The sequence below is a fragment of the Panthera onca genome, chromosome B3 (assembly GCF_046562875.1).
Source record: "Panthera onca isolate mPanOnc1 chromosome B3, mPanOnc1 haplotype 2, whole genome shotgun sequence".
NCBI classification, from domain to species: domain Eukaryota; kingdom Metazoa; phylum Chordata; class Mammalia; order Carnivora; family Felidae; genus Panthera; species Panthera onca.
In genome coordinates, this window is record NC_138344.1 from 112218805 (window position 1) to 112234701 (window position 15897).

At 33.2% G+C, this 15897-nt stretch overlaps 1 protein-coding gene across 15 annotated transcripts in view; it reads left to right on the top strand.

Moving 5' to 3' along the window:
• GPHN (gephyrin) overlaps nucleotides 1–15897 on the top strand; it is a 621678-nt gene that overhangs the window by 401701 nt on the left and 204080 nt on the right. For all 15 annotated transcript variants that reach the window (XM_078448108.2, XM_078448105.2, XM_078448106.2 and 12 more), the window contains one exon: nucleotides 8539–8673. In XM_078448108.2, the coding sequence (XP_078304234.1) occupies nucleotides 8539–8673 (135 nt within the window). The remainder of the gene's footprint in view (nucleotides 1–8538; nucleotides 8674–15897) is intronic.

Here is a 15897-nt window from a genome sequence, read left to right on the forward strand (position 1 = left end):
TAGTTATCTTTTCAGTGGTTGCTCTGGGGGTTAAATTAGCATCTTACTTTGTAACAGTCTAATTTGCATTAATACCAAATGAGCTTAAAGATTATGCAAAAACTTTGTCCCATCTCCCTCACTTATGTTATTTTCACAAAATATATATTTATACCTTGTGTGTACACCAACACAAATTTATAATTATTGTCTTATATAGTTTTATTTTTAAATGGTATTAGATTTACCAAAATATGTATTAATACTTTTATGTCTACCTTGTAGAGTACCAGTTTATTTATTTCTCCATGTGAATCCCAAGGTACTATCTAATGTACTTTCATTTCAGCCTGAAGGACTCCTTTTAGCATTTCTTGTAGGGAAGGTCTACTAGTATTGAACTCTGTTTTTGTTTATCTGAGAATATTTTGATTTCCTTTTCATTTTGAATTATATTTTTGCCAGATATAAAATTTCTGGTTGACCATTTTCTTTCAGCATTTTGAATATGTTAATTTGCTACCTATTGACCCTTATTGTTTTTGCTGAGAAATCAGCTGTTAATCTTTTGGGGGATCTCTCATATGAATTGCTTCTCTCTTGCTGCTTTCAAAATTCTTTTATCTTTTACTTTCAACAATTTGTTATGTGTCTTGGTATAAATCTCTTTAACTTGGAATTGTTGAATGTCCTGGGTATATAGATTTGTGTCTTTCATCACATTTGGAAAGTTTCCAGTCATTACTTCCTCCAATATTTTCTCTGCCTCTTTCTCTCTTCTTCTGGGACTCCCATTACACATATCATTGCTCTTTGTCATAATTATAGGTTTTGGTTTGTTGATTAACTTTTCTTGTCAAGTTTTATTATTTATTGTGTGTGGTTACTGAAGTCTCTGTTCCATTAGCTTTTTGATCAGCTAGTGATTCAACAGAGATTTCCTTAAATGTCTGGGATAAATATATACTGAAAAAGAAAAATCTCTCATTCTTTGCATTTGGACTCTGTATATGTGTCAGGGCATGCCTTCAGCACTCAGCCAGTTTACAATTTTGACTTAGCCTTCATTTCCTGCTTGTGCAGAGTCTGAAGTTTGACAAGAGGTGAAATATTAGGTGAAGTCTTCTGAGGGTGTGGCCAACCCTGGGCATAAATATGACCTCTAGATTCCCAGGAATATGTGGGAGTTTTTCAAAGTCCTTATGCCTGAAAGCATTTCATTACATTGCCTTTCCTCCCAAGTCTTTGTTAGTCTATTCTTTGTCCCAACTGTTATCCTTTGCCCAGACAGCAGTAGTTAATATATTTGTCTTTACATTTTTGGGCAGTACCACCAGCTGGTTAGCTGTAGGAGCCCTGGGAGAGTTTGAGGTTAGGAGAAATAAAAGCAAGCCCTAAATGCCCTTCAGTGAACTAACTGACATGTTGAAACAAAGAACTGTAATTCTTAAGAATAAGGTTTATTCTCCCTCCAGTACTAAGAACCTTATGAGGAATGTGAGCTGTGTCTTCAAGTCTACCACTGAGCTATTTAGTGGAGGAATTGGTTTTTTGTTGTTGTTGTTTTTTATTTTTGATTTTTTTTTCTTGATTAAGTATTCACCTGGTTGCTATAAACTTTTAGTTTTTAGATTTGGGGTAAAGTTGATTCTGACAGTTTTTGCTAGTTTATTCCTCTCTTTCATGGTGTGATAGAATTTTCACATTTCCTACTCTGCCATTTCCACTGGATTCCTTTTAAGACACAAAGACCACTAACTATAAAGGAAACTATTGGTATATTTGGCTAAATTAAAATATTCTATTAATCATAAGACATGATTAAGTAAGACAACAAGCTATAAAATAGAAATAGATGTTTTCAGCATACAAAACTGATAAAGAACTAGTTATCCAGAATAAATACAGACATCTAACAATTAATTTAAAAAGGACAACCCAATAAGGGAATATTTGAGCAAAAGACTTGAAGAGGGTCTTTACCAAAAAGAACATCTAAATGCCTGATAAACATATAAAATAATGCTTTTTCTCATTAATAGGGAAAGGAAAATCAAGCCCTCAAAAACATATTATTACTACTACCAGATTTGAAAAAAAAATTGCTAGTATGGACAATACTAGGTAGAGATAAGTTGTGGAGTAGGAGGAACTATCACCATTTTCTTTTGATAGACATATAAATTGCCTTAACCAATTTGGAAATTTGTAAAAGAGGGTATGCCTACCCTAAAGCCAGCAATTCTGTTTCTGAATGTGTGTGTGTGTGTGTGTGTGTGTGTGTGTGTGTGTGTGTGTGTGTGTGTTTGAGTGTGTATCCTAAAATTAATATATGTAGAAATCATGATACATGCTAGAATATTCAAAGTAGCATTGTTCATAGTGTCTCCAAAACGGAGACAGTACAAATGCCCATCAACTGAGTAATCCATATTCACTGCCTCCTTTTCCTTACCTCCAGTTTTTGTTTTTGTTTTTGTTTTTGTTTTACCTCTTATAGTTGGGTACCTGTCTTCATCAAATAATGAAATAGCTATCTCTCAGGGCGTTTGGGTGGCATGGTCAGTTAAGCATCCGATTCTTGATTTCAGCTTGAGTCATGATCTCATGGTTGGTTTGAGCCTGTCATTAGGCTCTGAACTGACAGCACGGAGCCTGCTTGGGATTCTCTCTTACCTTCTCTCTCTCTGCCCCTCTCCCCATCAGCTGCGCGCTCTCTCTCTCTCTCTCTCTCCCTCTGTCTCTTTCTCTCTGTCCATCTCTCTCTCAAAATAAATAAACTTAAAAAAAAAAAGAAAGAAAGAACTGCCTCTCAGACAACTAATAACTACTCCTGCAAAGAATTTCGAAGTTTATCTTTTGCCTAAGTTTCTTTTGAGATAGGTGGAAAATTTATTTCTAGGCTACATAATGAAATCGTGAGTTTATGGTTGCCAGTTATAACTGGATCCCGTTATTGATAATTCCTTTCCCAAATCCTTAGTTATCCTCCCTGCTAATTCATCAACATATATATCCAGATATTTATGAAAGCTATCTTTGCCACTTATATTTCCCCATTTTTCTCATTAATGGATTTTCACTTCAAGCATGAAAGGAAAAAATAATAGTGAATGTGTCTCCTCTTTTCTTACAAATTACCCCACTTTATCATCCCACTTGCTTCCTCAACTCACTTCTACTCTTTTTACTCTACTGGTAACTTCTTTAATTGCTGGATCTAATGACATTTTTTAAAGTTTTTATTTAAATTCCAGTTACCTAACATACAGTGTAATATTAGTTTCAGGTGTATAGGTAGTGATTCAATACTTCCATACAACATCCAGTGCTCATCACAGCAAGTGCACCCCTTAATCTCCATCATGTATTTTACTCATCCCCACACCCAATTCCCCTCTGGTAACAATCAGTTTGTTCTCTATAGTTAAGAGTCTATTTCTTGGTTTGCCTCTCTTTCTTTTTTTTTTTTTTTTTTTCTTTTTTTCCCATTTACTCATTTGTTTTGTTTGTTTCTTAAATTCCACATATGAATGAAATCATATGGGATTTGCCTTTCTCTGACTGACTTATTTCGCTTAGCATAATACTCCCTAGCTCCATCTACATCATTAGAAATGGCAAGATTTAATTCTTTTTTATGTATGTAAATGTATACACACACACACACACACACACACACACACACACACACACACACATATATATACCACATCTTTTTTATCCATTCATCAGTTGATGGACACTTGGGCTGTTTCCATAGTTTGGCTGTTGTAGGTAATGCTGCTGTAAACATCAGGATTCATGTGTCCTTTTGAATTAGTATTTTTGTATTCTTTGGGTAAATATCTAGTAGTGCAATCACTGGATGGGTAGGGTAGTTCTATTTTTAACTTTTTGAGGAACCTCCATACTTTGCCAGAGCGGCTACACCAGTTTGCATTCCCACCGACAGTGCAAGAGGGTTCCTCTTTCTCCATATCCTTACCAACACCATTGTTTCTTGTGTTAGTGATTTTAACCATTCTGACAGGTATGAGGTAATATTTCATTGTAGTTTTGATTTGCATTTCCCTGATCAGTGATGTTGAGCATCTTTTCATGTGTCTATTGGCCATCTGTATGTCTTTTTTGAGAAGATGTCTTTTCATGTCTTCTGCCCGTTTTTTAATTGGATTATTTACTTTTTGGGTATTAAGTTTTATAATTCTTTATACATTTTGGATACTAACCCTTTATTGGATATTTAATTTATAAATATCATGACCTATTCTGTCAGTTGCCTTTAGTTTTGCTGTAGTCCCAGTAGTTTATTTTTGTTTTTGTTTCCCTTGCTTCAGGAGATATATCTACAAAGAAGTTGCTACAGCCCATGTCAAAGAGGTCACTGCCTGTGTCCTCTTCTAGGATTTTTATGATTTCAAGTCTCATTGAATGTTCTTTTCTGTTTTGTAAAATATTAATCGACCATATAATTGTGGGTTCATTTTTGGGTTTTCTGTTCTGTTCTACTGATTTATTTGTCTATTTTTGTGCCAGTACCATACTGTTTTGGTCACTACAGCTTTGTAATATAACTTGAAGTCTGGAATTGTGATGCCTCCAGCTTTGTTTTCCTTTTTCAAGGTTGCTTTTTGGCTATCCGGGATCTTTTATGATTCCATACCAATTTTAGGATTGTTTTTTCTAGCTGTGTGAAAAATGCTGGTGATATTTTGATAGGGATTGCATTAAACATGTAGATTGCTTTGGATAGTAGAGACGTTTTAACAATATTTGTTCTTCCATTTCACGAAGATGGACTGTTTTTCCATTTCTTTGTGTCATCTCCAGTTTCTTTCATCAGTGTTTTATAGTTTTCAGAGTATAGGTCTTTCACATCTTCAGTTAAGCTTATTCCTAGGTATCTTATTGTTTTTGGTGCCATTGTAAATTTAATTGATTACTTGTTTCTTTCTCTACTGCTTCATTATGTGTATATAGAAATGCATCAGATTTCTGTAGACTGATTTTTATCCTGAACCTTTATTAAATTCATTTATAAGTTCTCACAGTTTTTTGGTGGAGTCTTTCAGGCTCTCCGTGGCTTTTTTCCAACTCTCATCCTACTCATATTATAATAGTTGATATCTTTTAACATCTCCTTGAAAGTTTCTTCTCTCTTCCCTTCCCTTATGTTCACACTGTCTTGATTTTCCTTTTAAGTGTCTAACAATTTCTTAAAGATTTGAAAACCAAATAATTTATCTTCCAAACTGAAATACTTTTGAAAATGAAAAATTTGGTATTTAATATTGAGCCAGTGTGATAGATACAAATCCTGATTGCTCAAGGAAAAATAGGATGTACTATTATTTCATTTACAGATTCTTTTTTTTTCCTCAATTTTTTCTTCTGTTATCCATCTTCTGAGTTCCATAATATGGATCTCACCTAGAATTATCAGCCATCATCTTTTGTTCTTTTACATACTGTCCTTGGATGATCTGAAACATTTGCATGGCTGAAACTACCACCTCCATTGATAATTACCAAAGTATATATCTTTTTTTTATGTTTATTTATTTTTGAGAGAGAGACAGAATACAAGTTGGGGGGGGTGGGCGGGCAGAGAGAGAGGGAGACACAGAATCTGAAGCAGGCTCCAGGCTCCAAGCTGTCAGCACAGAGTCCAACATGGAGCTCGAACTCACAAACCATGACATTGTGACCTGAGCCAAAATCAGATGTTTGACTGAGCCACCCAGGTGCCCCTCCCAAAGTATATATCTAATCCTTAACTTTTTCCTGAGCTCTAGACTCATATTTCTTTTTTTTTTATTTTATTTTTTATTTTTTTTAATTTACAACCAAATTAGTTAGCATATAGTGAAACAATGATTTCAGGAGTAGATTCCTTAATGCCCCTTACCCATTTAGCCCATCACCCCTCCCACAACTCTTCCAGTAACGCTCAGTTTGTTCTCCGTATTTATGAGTCTCTTCTGTTTTGTTCCCCTCCCTGTTTTCATATTATTTTTGTTTCCCTTCCCTTATGTTCATCTGTTTTGTCTCTTAAAGTCCTCATATGAGTGAAGTCATATGATTTTTATCTTTCTCTGACAAATTTCACTTAGCATAATACCCTCCAGTTCCATCCACGTAGTTGCAAATGGCAAGATTTCATTCTTTTTGATCACCAAGTAATATTCCATTGTATGTATTTACCACATCTTCTGTATCCATTCATCCATTGGTGGGTATTTGGGCTCTTTCCATGCTTTGGCTATTGTTGATAGTGCTGCTATAAACATGGGGGTGCATGTGTCCCTTTGAAACAGCACACCTGTATCTCTTGGATAAATACCTAGTAGTGTAATTGCTGGGTCATAGGATAGTTCTATTTTTAGTTTTCTTAGGAACCTCCACACTGTTTTCCAGAGTGGCTGCACCAGCTTGCATTGCCACCAACAATGCAAAAGAGATCCTCTTTCTCCGCATCCTCGCCAACATCTGTTGCCTGAGTTTTTAATGTTAGCCATTCCAACTCATATTTCTAATAGCTCATTGGGTATCTCCAGACTATTAACCCCAAAGTATGTCCTTCAAATTTAAAGTTATCTTTTCCCTGAAATATCCTGCTGTTCTGTTTACATTCACACACACACACACACACACACACACACACACACACACACACAGAGATGTGTAGTATATGTATACTTGTGTGTGTGAGTCTGGCAATCTATATATCATACATACATCCTACTTTGAGCATATGCTTTCTTAGGTATTGGGCATACAATAGTAGCAAAAGCACAGTTTCATCATGACAGTGCATTCTAGTATGTGAGATAGACATCTAAATGTAGTATACATATAAATATAGTATAAATGTGGAAATTGCTATGAAGTAGAGAAACATGGTGTCAAGTGAAGTACAATAGGAGCCTTCTTTGACTTTCTATCCAATACTTGGACTTTTTTATTAGACATAAGTGGCAACATATAGCTCTTTTAAACCAGACTATCCACCATTTCTTTAAAATATTTATCACAATTCAGTACTCAAATGTATTAGGTAGAGCAGTTTTTCTTCTCAGAATTCCCATTGCCTTCACCCTAGTTACGGGAATATTCCTTATAAATCACATAAAATGTTAGGCCCTAACATGGTAGCAATACCATCAGTAATGAGGATGTTGGTATGGAAACTGAATAAAAGAGCTTCTATGGAAATTGTATTATGTCCTTTGTGAGAAACAAATGATACATAAGAACAGCAGTACCTTCCCAGTCATAAAGTCTGGCTGCTGCTTCCTTGTTTTCACATAGTAAGTGATACTTGCTGATTGAATATTAGTTAATTATTTATCCTTTTATCACATATACATCCCCTCTTATGCACAAAACTTGAAAGTGATCAAGTTCTCATTTTGAGATTAGAAAACATAAACCCATTAGTACTAGCCCAGAACAAAATTATGCATGCTGCAAAATAATAATTTTATAATCAACATAATTAGTAATTTTTAAAATAATCCATGTTGTTTATATATTTTTAGAATAGTGACGCTCAGTTACATCAGTATCACGTTGATAGGTGTAATATCAATAATAATAAACATTGAGTATTTACTACTTACAAGTGCTAGATAATTTATATACAGTATCTTATTTAACCCTCAATAGTAATCCAGTGAGGTAGATGCTATCATTAGCTTCATTTTTTTTAGATAAAGGAAATGGTGATTTAAAAATTATAGCCGTCAGTGTCCCAGCAGAAGTCATAGCATAGTTAAAAGGATAATTGAGAAGAGTTTAATGAACTTTTGCCTACAAAAGTTTGGGCAGGTTATAGGGAAAGCAACAAGACACAATGCAGTGTCCCAGTGTTCCCTGGGACTAGTAATACTGGGAACCATTAATACTCTAGTCCTAATGGGGCAAAGACAGGGAACTCCTACTGGAATCCAGAAAAGAGCTGTAAGCAAGGGTCATCTGACAGGGGCTGTGACTTAGCCAGCCTGCGGTGACCAGGTAGAAAGGAGCCAGGGGAATAAAGACCAGATCTTAATCTCCTCTAATGCTTTAGTTTCCTGGCAGTGCCTCCCACTGGCTGAATGCAACTAGAAACTAGACAGTACAGACTGGCTTGTTGATTTTATCTATACAGGTCAATTTAGAGCAGAGAGGATGAAGAAGGGTGGAGAATATGAAAGGAAAATGGAAAATATCTAGGAATTAAATAACTATTACGTGGCAGAGCCAGTATATGAATGCCAAACACTTTACTCCGTAACCATAATGCTAAACTGCTTCTCATAAAAAAGTTCCATGAAATATTATTTGGCCAGGGAAAATATTTTAAATCTGAAGGTTTCTGTCCTATCACAAATTGTTGGATAGAAACCTACATCCAAACTCACGGACAGGCATTTATACCTAACAGTAAGTGACACCAAATATATGAGAGCTAGGCAGCAAATAATGCCACAGAAAAAAAGTTAGGTGTTGATACTGATTTCAATGTTGTTGGTGTTTTCAGAATATTAAGCCATCCTTGTTTTTCTTGTTCAGATTCCAGACTCCATCATTTCTCGTGGTGTTCAGGTGCTCCCACGAGACACAGCCTCCCTCAGCACTACTCCTTCAGAATCGCCTCGTGCTCAGGCTACATCTCGCCTTTCTACAGCTTCCTGCCCAACACCAAAAGTAAGTACAGTTCCTTGGCACCTTTCACCTATTCTACTATCTGAGTGTGGGAAACTTAACCAATATTTCCCTCTGTTTGTCAAGGTTGGATTGCATGCAAGATAATGCAATGAAAAATTAGTGGACTATAAGATAATTACCACTTACAGTTTTACAGATTGGGCATATTAGGCCAATAGTAAGATAATAGAAATTTCATGTAAAATGTCTACTCCTACATTTACAGCTACAGATATCACTTTCTGTAGCTCCTGTTTCTTTGCTCTAGACTTGTTATTTTTTAGCATACTCATCAGTATAGATGTGAAGTTACTTTTTTATGCAAAGGGTGAATTCATTTCTATAACAAGCAAAATTAACAAAATAATGTCACCAAAGGGTTTTTTTTTTTAACTTGTCCAAGCTAGGGTAGCTCCCTGCTCTAGTATCATGCAAATTTTTTCAAACATATTCAACTTGGAATGTTGCTGCCTAATATTTGGAAACAAATCTAAATTGATTAGAAAGAAAGTTTTAATGCCAACCTTTGGGGGAGGGAGGAAGTTTTTTAGTATTTATTTTTTTACAATTTTTCCCAAGTACTGAATCATGTGTTGGAGGAAAAAAGGATTAGACATTTATTTGCTGCCTCACATCTCCATGTATATGATAAATTAAGTAGCAGACGTAATTATGGCTATTACTGCTTTCTTCTGGAATGTCCCTTTCCTGGTTAAGTTAGTCATTTGTGCTTTCAAGATTTCAATATGATGGATCCAATATTGGCATCAAAAGATTAACAGTAACATTCCTTCTTAACTGATAAGATATGGTGTTCAATATCAAATTTTCACTAAATTTATTCAAGAGATATGCAGGTAATTTTTCAAACTATGGCTTTCTCTGTCATCAGATTTACCACTTATATAGCTCTCTTCCTCAATTCCAACTTTTTCCTGAGTTTTAAGAATGTTACAACTGGACTTAACTAGAAGTGATCTCAAGCCATTCTTCATATGTGTAGTACGGTTGCTTTTACATTCCATGGTACAACCTTCTCAGAAAAGTCCTCACAGTGTTATTACTGTTGTATATCATTGTTTTTAGACTTGTGTCAAATACAACCAATATTAATTTATAGTTTAAAAAAATTATGGTTCTAAATCTTTAATGAAGACAAAATGTAAGAACATTCTAGACATAAAATGTATGTTAATGCCATTCAGGTGCCAGTCAGCTTACATCTTCCACTGAATGAAAACATGGAGTTCTAAGACTTGAATTGCAAAGAAGCGTCTCATTCATGACTTTCAAAAATTTTTAACAAAATAATTTATTGTTTGCATTAAATCTCAATTATATAAGCTATACTCATTTATGAAGTCTAGAAAATAATGCTAAAACTTAAGTCCACTATAAATGTTTAGTCAAATGTTAAGACCTAAATGTTGGGAATGCAGAACTGTTCAAGATGCAGTATTCTTTTCCTTAATAATATACTATGAACATTTATAAATATTTTAAGCTAAATTCAGTTATACATAGTAGTTCTTGAGCCTTTTTAAAACTTTATAATTATATCCTAATTACAAAGAGAACATTAAATACAATTTTAAAATAATTTGGCATTCCAAACTTACTAAAGTGAAATCCTAAAAATAAAAAAGTCAAATTAATCTATTGAAAGTCTCAAATTATAAGACTGTTTAATTAAAATCTAAACTAAATATTCTTATATTTGCTTTTATATCAGTGACATATAGTCACTGCACCCATGGAGTTTACAGTTCAATTAATGTATATTAAAATAAATATTAAGATAAATGTAAATTATTCTGATAATCATAATTTTACTGTAACTTAATAATTATAAATTGAAATTCTTGCTAAGCAGAAATGAAAAGTTACATTGATAGAAAATAATAGGAGGGAAACCTTACTTAAATAGGATTATCAGAGAAGACGTCTCTAAGGGGAACATTTCACCAGGGACAAAAAGGATATATAAAAACAAAACAAAATTCAGCAATAATGACCATTTTAAAGGTGGCTGTCACCAGCCAATTATCACCAATCAGGAACTCTCAGACTAAAACATCCTTAGTACATGAAAGTCTTAATTCAGTGACTTCAAAATCCAACTTCAGCTATTAGTTCTATGTATTTTAAATAATGACTTTTTGTCTTTGCCTACTGAGTCAAATTACAAGGCCATAGGTTTTAGCACATAAATCTAGGTGAATTGTTTATTTTAGCATAGAATATTTAGGGCAGAAAAGTCAGAAAGCCGGGCTTCTCATTTAAGATGTGGGTAAATGATGTTATTAACTATATTAAGGAATAATAAGAGAAGAAACACATTTTGAAGGTAAAAGGAATTAATACATTTGGTTTTGAACGTCTTCAATCTGAGATATATATGAGACATCCCATGAATCACAGCTAGCATAAAATTAGAACACTAGTGAGTTTGACATTGTTACTGTTACTGTTACTGCATCTTGGTGCTGATACTTATAATTTAGTACCTGATAGTGTTCACTAAACCTCATAGAAATCCCTCTTCTATGTTTCAGATTAGACGTGCAGTCTGTCATGTGCAGAAATATATGTGCAAATACATTTTCTTTACATGAGAAATATAGTACAGTCTTGAATGATCAGCAGTAGAAAAAACACTTGATAGTAGAAGATATAGATTCAAATGCTGGCTTCTCTGCTTAATAACCACACTACCTTAAGCAAGTTGCTCAGCTTTTCTGAGCTTTGGATCTGTGATTAAATGTAATCTTTGCCTCCCCAACAGGGTTTATTAATTTATTAAATGAGTCTTTTCCTGGTTCTGGGGAAGCAGTGGTGAGCAACTAGATATTGTTCTTACCATTACAAACAGACAAACAGGCAATTACAAATTATAATAAAGTATAAGTGGTATGATTTATCACCAGAGGACAGAATACTTTGGGAATAACCATCAGAAGCACTTAACCTAGTCTTTGTAAAAATGTAAAACAGCTAAATAAACAAATTATGATTAAAAGCTAGTAGTTCCAACCTTTCTGTCTGTAGCTTTTTATCAGCTGGTCAGTATTTAAGCTAAAGGACTTATGTGTGCATCTGTTTTCTTTTAGATCAACAACTATAATATCAAACATTATTTTAGGTTCATATTTTATATGTTTACTACAATATATAATACAATATCATATCATAGATGATCCTTTTATTTTTTTTAATTATCAGCTGTATTGAGGACAAGATCTATAAAACATACCAGACAAGATCTATACCATTTGGATTTACCTTTTGGTATATACCAAAAGGTATACCATATACCATTTGGATTTCCTTGTTAGTACAAAGTCTAGTAAAGATAACCATGAATTATCTTTTCTAAACAATTCTTTATTAAATGGCATTGTCTCCAACAAATATTTATTTGCTGAAATGAGATATTTTATTGTATGTGGGGAAAAAATTATTTCTCTTTTTTATCAGTTATTTTGTTTTAATTAAATCTGTCTGAAATGACAAATGATTTTTACTCCACTTGCTTTATGACACTGTGAAGTATCTTGTAAGAACAAACGAGATTTTAATCTTTCATTGCCCTAAGTAAAACAGTGGCTTAGTCAAAAATGTCAAATGGTATGTAGATTCTATTTCAATAGTAGTGGGCAATATTTAGAAGACTTAAATTTTAACATGGTGGTTGTCTCCCAAAAAATGGTTTGCTAAAAGAAAAATTCTATAACAGAAAAATTCTCTTGTAAAGTAAACATGACTCACAATTTATATGAATACTGATTTTTCCATTATAAAAGTTAGTAGCATCTCTGTTTGAAATCAAGAAGCATGAGGTAAAGAATAATGACCAGAGCAAAAAAGGGGGGAAAAAATCCAAACTTTCAATCAGTTCACCATCCCAGTAGATGTTGTTAAAATAGGGAATAATTTTTAAAGACCAATTTAAGTATCTTTTTGTTGCCTAAGCATCTGAAGTTTGACTTTAAAAAATAAGAGTAGTCTATTGTTACATATCCCCTGTACCTTAGAGATTAGAATAGAATTTTGTGCCCAGACTAACAAACAAGTTTTTTTTTTTCCTCTCAGGAAGAAAATACAAATACTATCTATCTAAAACTAAAGTTTATGAAATGACTAAAAAGTATATGTATTGAAATAACCTTAATATTAAGGGTGTGTTCATTTAATACACTAATGCCTAATCTTCTATTCAAACAAAATGCAGAATTATGATTTCACTATAGGTTTCTGTTATTTTCCTTTGAGCAAATGAATTTAGATTCTTCTGGATAAAGAATAAATGATTTTCTTCATTCACAGTGTCAATGTGTATGTCTGAAAGGCAGTATGATTTCCTTTACATATAAAAATGGCATTATTGATCTAGTATCAGGTCTAGTATCCATATTCCCTCTGAGATTTTTTCTTAGTCATATTAGTTTGTACAAATGATTCCACATTGTCACTATTTTCCTTTGTGAACACCAGCATGATTATGTGATATGGTTAGTTCATTGGTTCGAAACCTGAGGCTCCCAAGTCTGGAGAATCTTGTGAAGTTGTGAAAATTCTAGCCAAGATAAAAACACTAAGTGGAACCCACAGATTATTTTCTACTATTTTGAAGAGCTAAACAAAATCAGTAAGACTACTTTAAATACTAAATTTCTTTGCTTTTGTCTGAAATTACATCAACATTGGTATATCAACATCTGTTCAATTGTTAATGACAAATAGAAATTTATGGGTTCTATATGTCGAGTCAACAAGTGCCAAAGTGTTTGGAAAGCACAGAATTAGTGACATCAAAAGTACATCCTCTGGGCATAAACATAGAAGTTTTCTTTTGTACAAAGTTAATTGCCCTATCTGGGGAATACTAAGCAAATAATTGTCTCAACATTATGGTCAAATCTGGCAATTCTCAAATTTAATGGTCTCAGGAACTCTTTATATACTTATAAATTTTTAAAGACCCAAAATAGCTTATGTGGGTTATATCTAGCAATATTTACTGTTCTAGAAATTAAAACTGAGAAATTTTTAAATGTTTATTTATTTGCTTCAAAATAATAATAAAGCCTTTATATGTTAACATAAACAACATTGTTATGAAAAAATATTTTCCAAAACAAAAAATATTGAAAAACATGGCATTGTTTTACATTTTTCAAATATATTTTGATGTCTGGTTTAAGAGAAGACAACTGAACTCTTATACCTGCTTCTGTACTTCAGTCTGTTGTGATATGTTTTGGTTGAAATATGAAGAAACAAATTCAGCTTCACACATTTATGTAGTCAGAAAAAAAAAGAACGAGCATTTTCACATAATTGTAGATCTTCTTTTGGTGGACACTACACCAAAAATTTACAATTGATAGTTTATTAAAAGTTAGTTGAAGTCTGAAATCTAAAACCCTGTTGAGGACTCTGCCATACTCTGCTATATTAAAATCAGTTGGGCCATCTTGAACTTTGAATGAATCTTATACTTGGACATGGTTTTGGAATGTATTTATTGGTCACTTAGAAAATATAAGTTCTTCCAAATGTTGACATATTTCATTATATTATACCAAAAAATTATTTTCATTGATATAAACGCCAGACTTCTCAAAAAAAGTTTTGGAAGCGTTGGAAGCTCTCAAGCTCATGGTGATATATGTTTTCTACAATTCTAATTTTATTTAAAAGCTAGAATGTTATTCTTGGCAAAAAGCAACAAATCCTGTCTTGTTTTCCTTGAATTGACAGGCTCATTTCATTCAGTTTTGAGAAAATGTCTACCAAACATCTAAGTCTGGATAATCATAGTCAGTCTGTCATTCTTTCATTCCTTCAAGTAAAAACAGTGTTCTATGCAAAACCTGGCTAGTTCAGCTTGCACCTCAATTGCAGAAGTGCTTTTTCTTGAGACAATGTTCATCCTTTGGTATGCAGTGGAAGTATTTTATGCATATTTTCCATTTTGTCATACTCAAGGGACAAGTTTTAAATTAGTATTTACTGTTTTATTGAGGACAATGTTAAATGAAACTAGCTCTTCTTTTTTGAAACTGTTAGTTTGGTTTTTTGGTTTTTTTGTTTTTTTTTTTAACTATTAGTACATGGTAGTGAATAATACGATGACTATTCATACTGTTTGGATCCACCGCCTTGATTTGCACTAAAGTGCCAACCCACCATTGCTTTTGTACCATCAGTGCAAATGTCAATATAGTGAAAAAGGAAATTAATGTTAAAATAATTTGACCTTTTAGACCCTGAAAGGGTCTCAAGGACCTTTGTGGGTCCATGGGCTGTATTTAAAAGGACTAGTAGAGTAAAATAAGTAACCTGCCTTACGTTTCTTGAAAATATCCTAGGTCAAAATTATGTATGTTGAATCTCATTTTCCATGAAGACAGTGTTACGGTGATATTCTCAGTTCAGAGATTATATCCTTTATGTAAATGACCACCAGTACCTGCTTAAGTATTATAAATGATTCACCCTGATACTATGATCCAGATTAATTCTAGGGCAGGGAACAGAGTTCCTCCTACCTAACTGAAAACGAGAGAAGACTTTAAGAGTCTTTTGAAGACACATAACCCAGTTGTAATTTCCAGCTAATTCTGTTCATTTCCAATGTGATACTACTTCTGTATTTGGTAGCAACTGATTTATCCCCAGGATATCCTGTCCTAATAAATACATAGAGAGCTCTCTTTCAAGTCATAGCATAGCTATTGGAAGATAATTTTATTAGGGATATAATTGAGGATGGCCCATTTTTTTTAATTAGCTTGGAACATTTAAACTTGATGAGATTTCTAAATAAAAATACAAATTTTCAGCTTTTCCTTAAAAAATCAGATCAACATTACTGGGCTAATACTGACATATATAAATACTAGCTTGGTATTCTTTATACCCACCAAGCTGTTTTATTTATTTGCATTAAATCCCTCGCTTCTATAGACATAACTAATTTCCACTCTCATTCATTATTGCCTACTTTGTCCTTTGTAACAACATGTGTGTTTTGCTCTTTATTCTGATTTGATAGCAAAACAGATTTTTGAGACTCCAAATAAAGGATGGTTCTCTTATATTCTTTTCTAATGAGAAAGGTACTACCCAATATGGTAAAGTATTTCATATTTTGATAAAACTGAAATTGGATGATAACAGTATATTTTAGCTATAAATTTTGAATTTATAAATTATTTT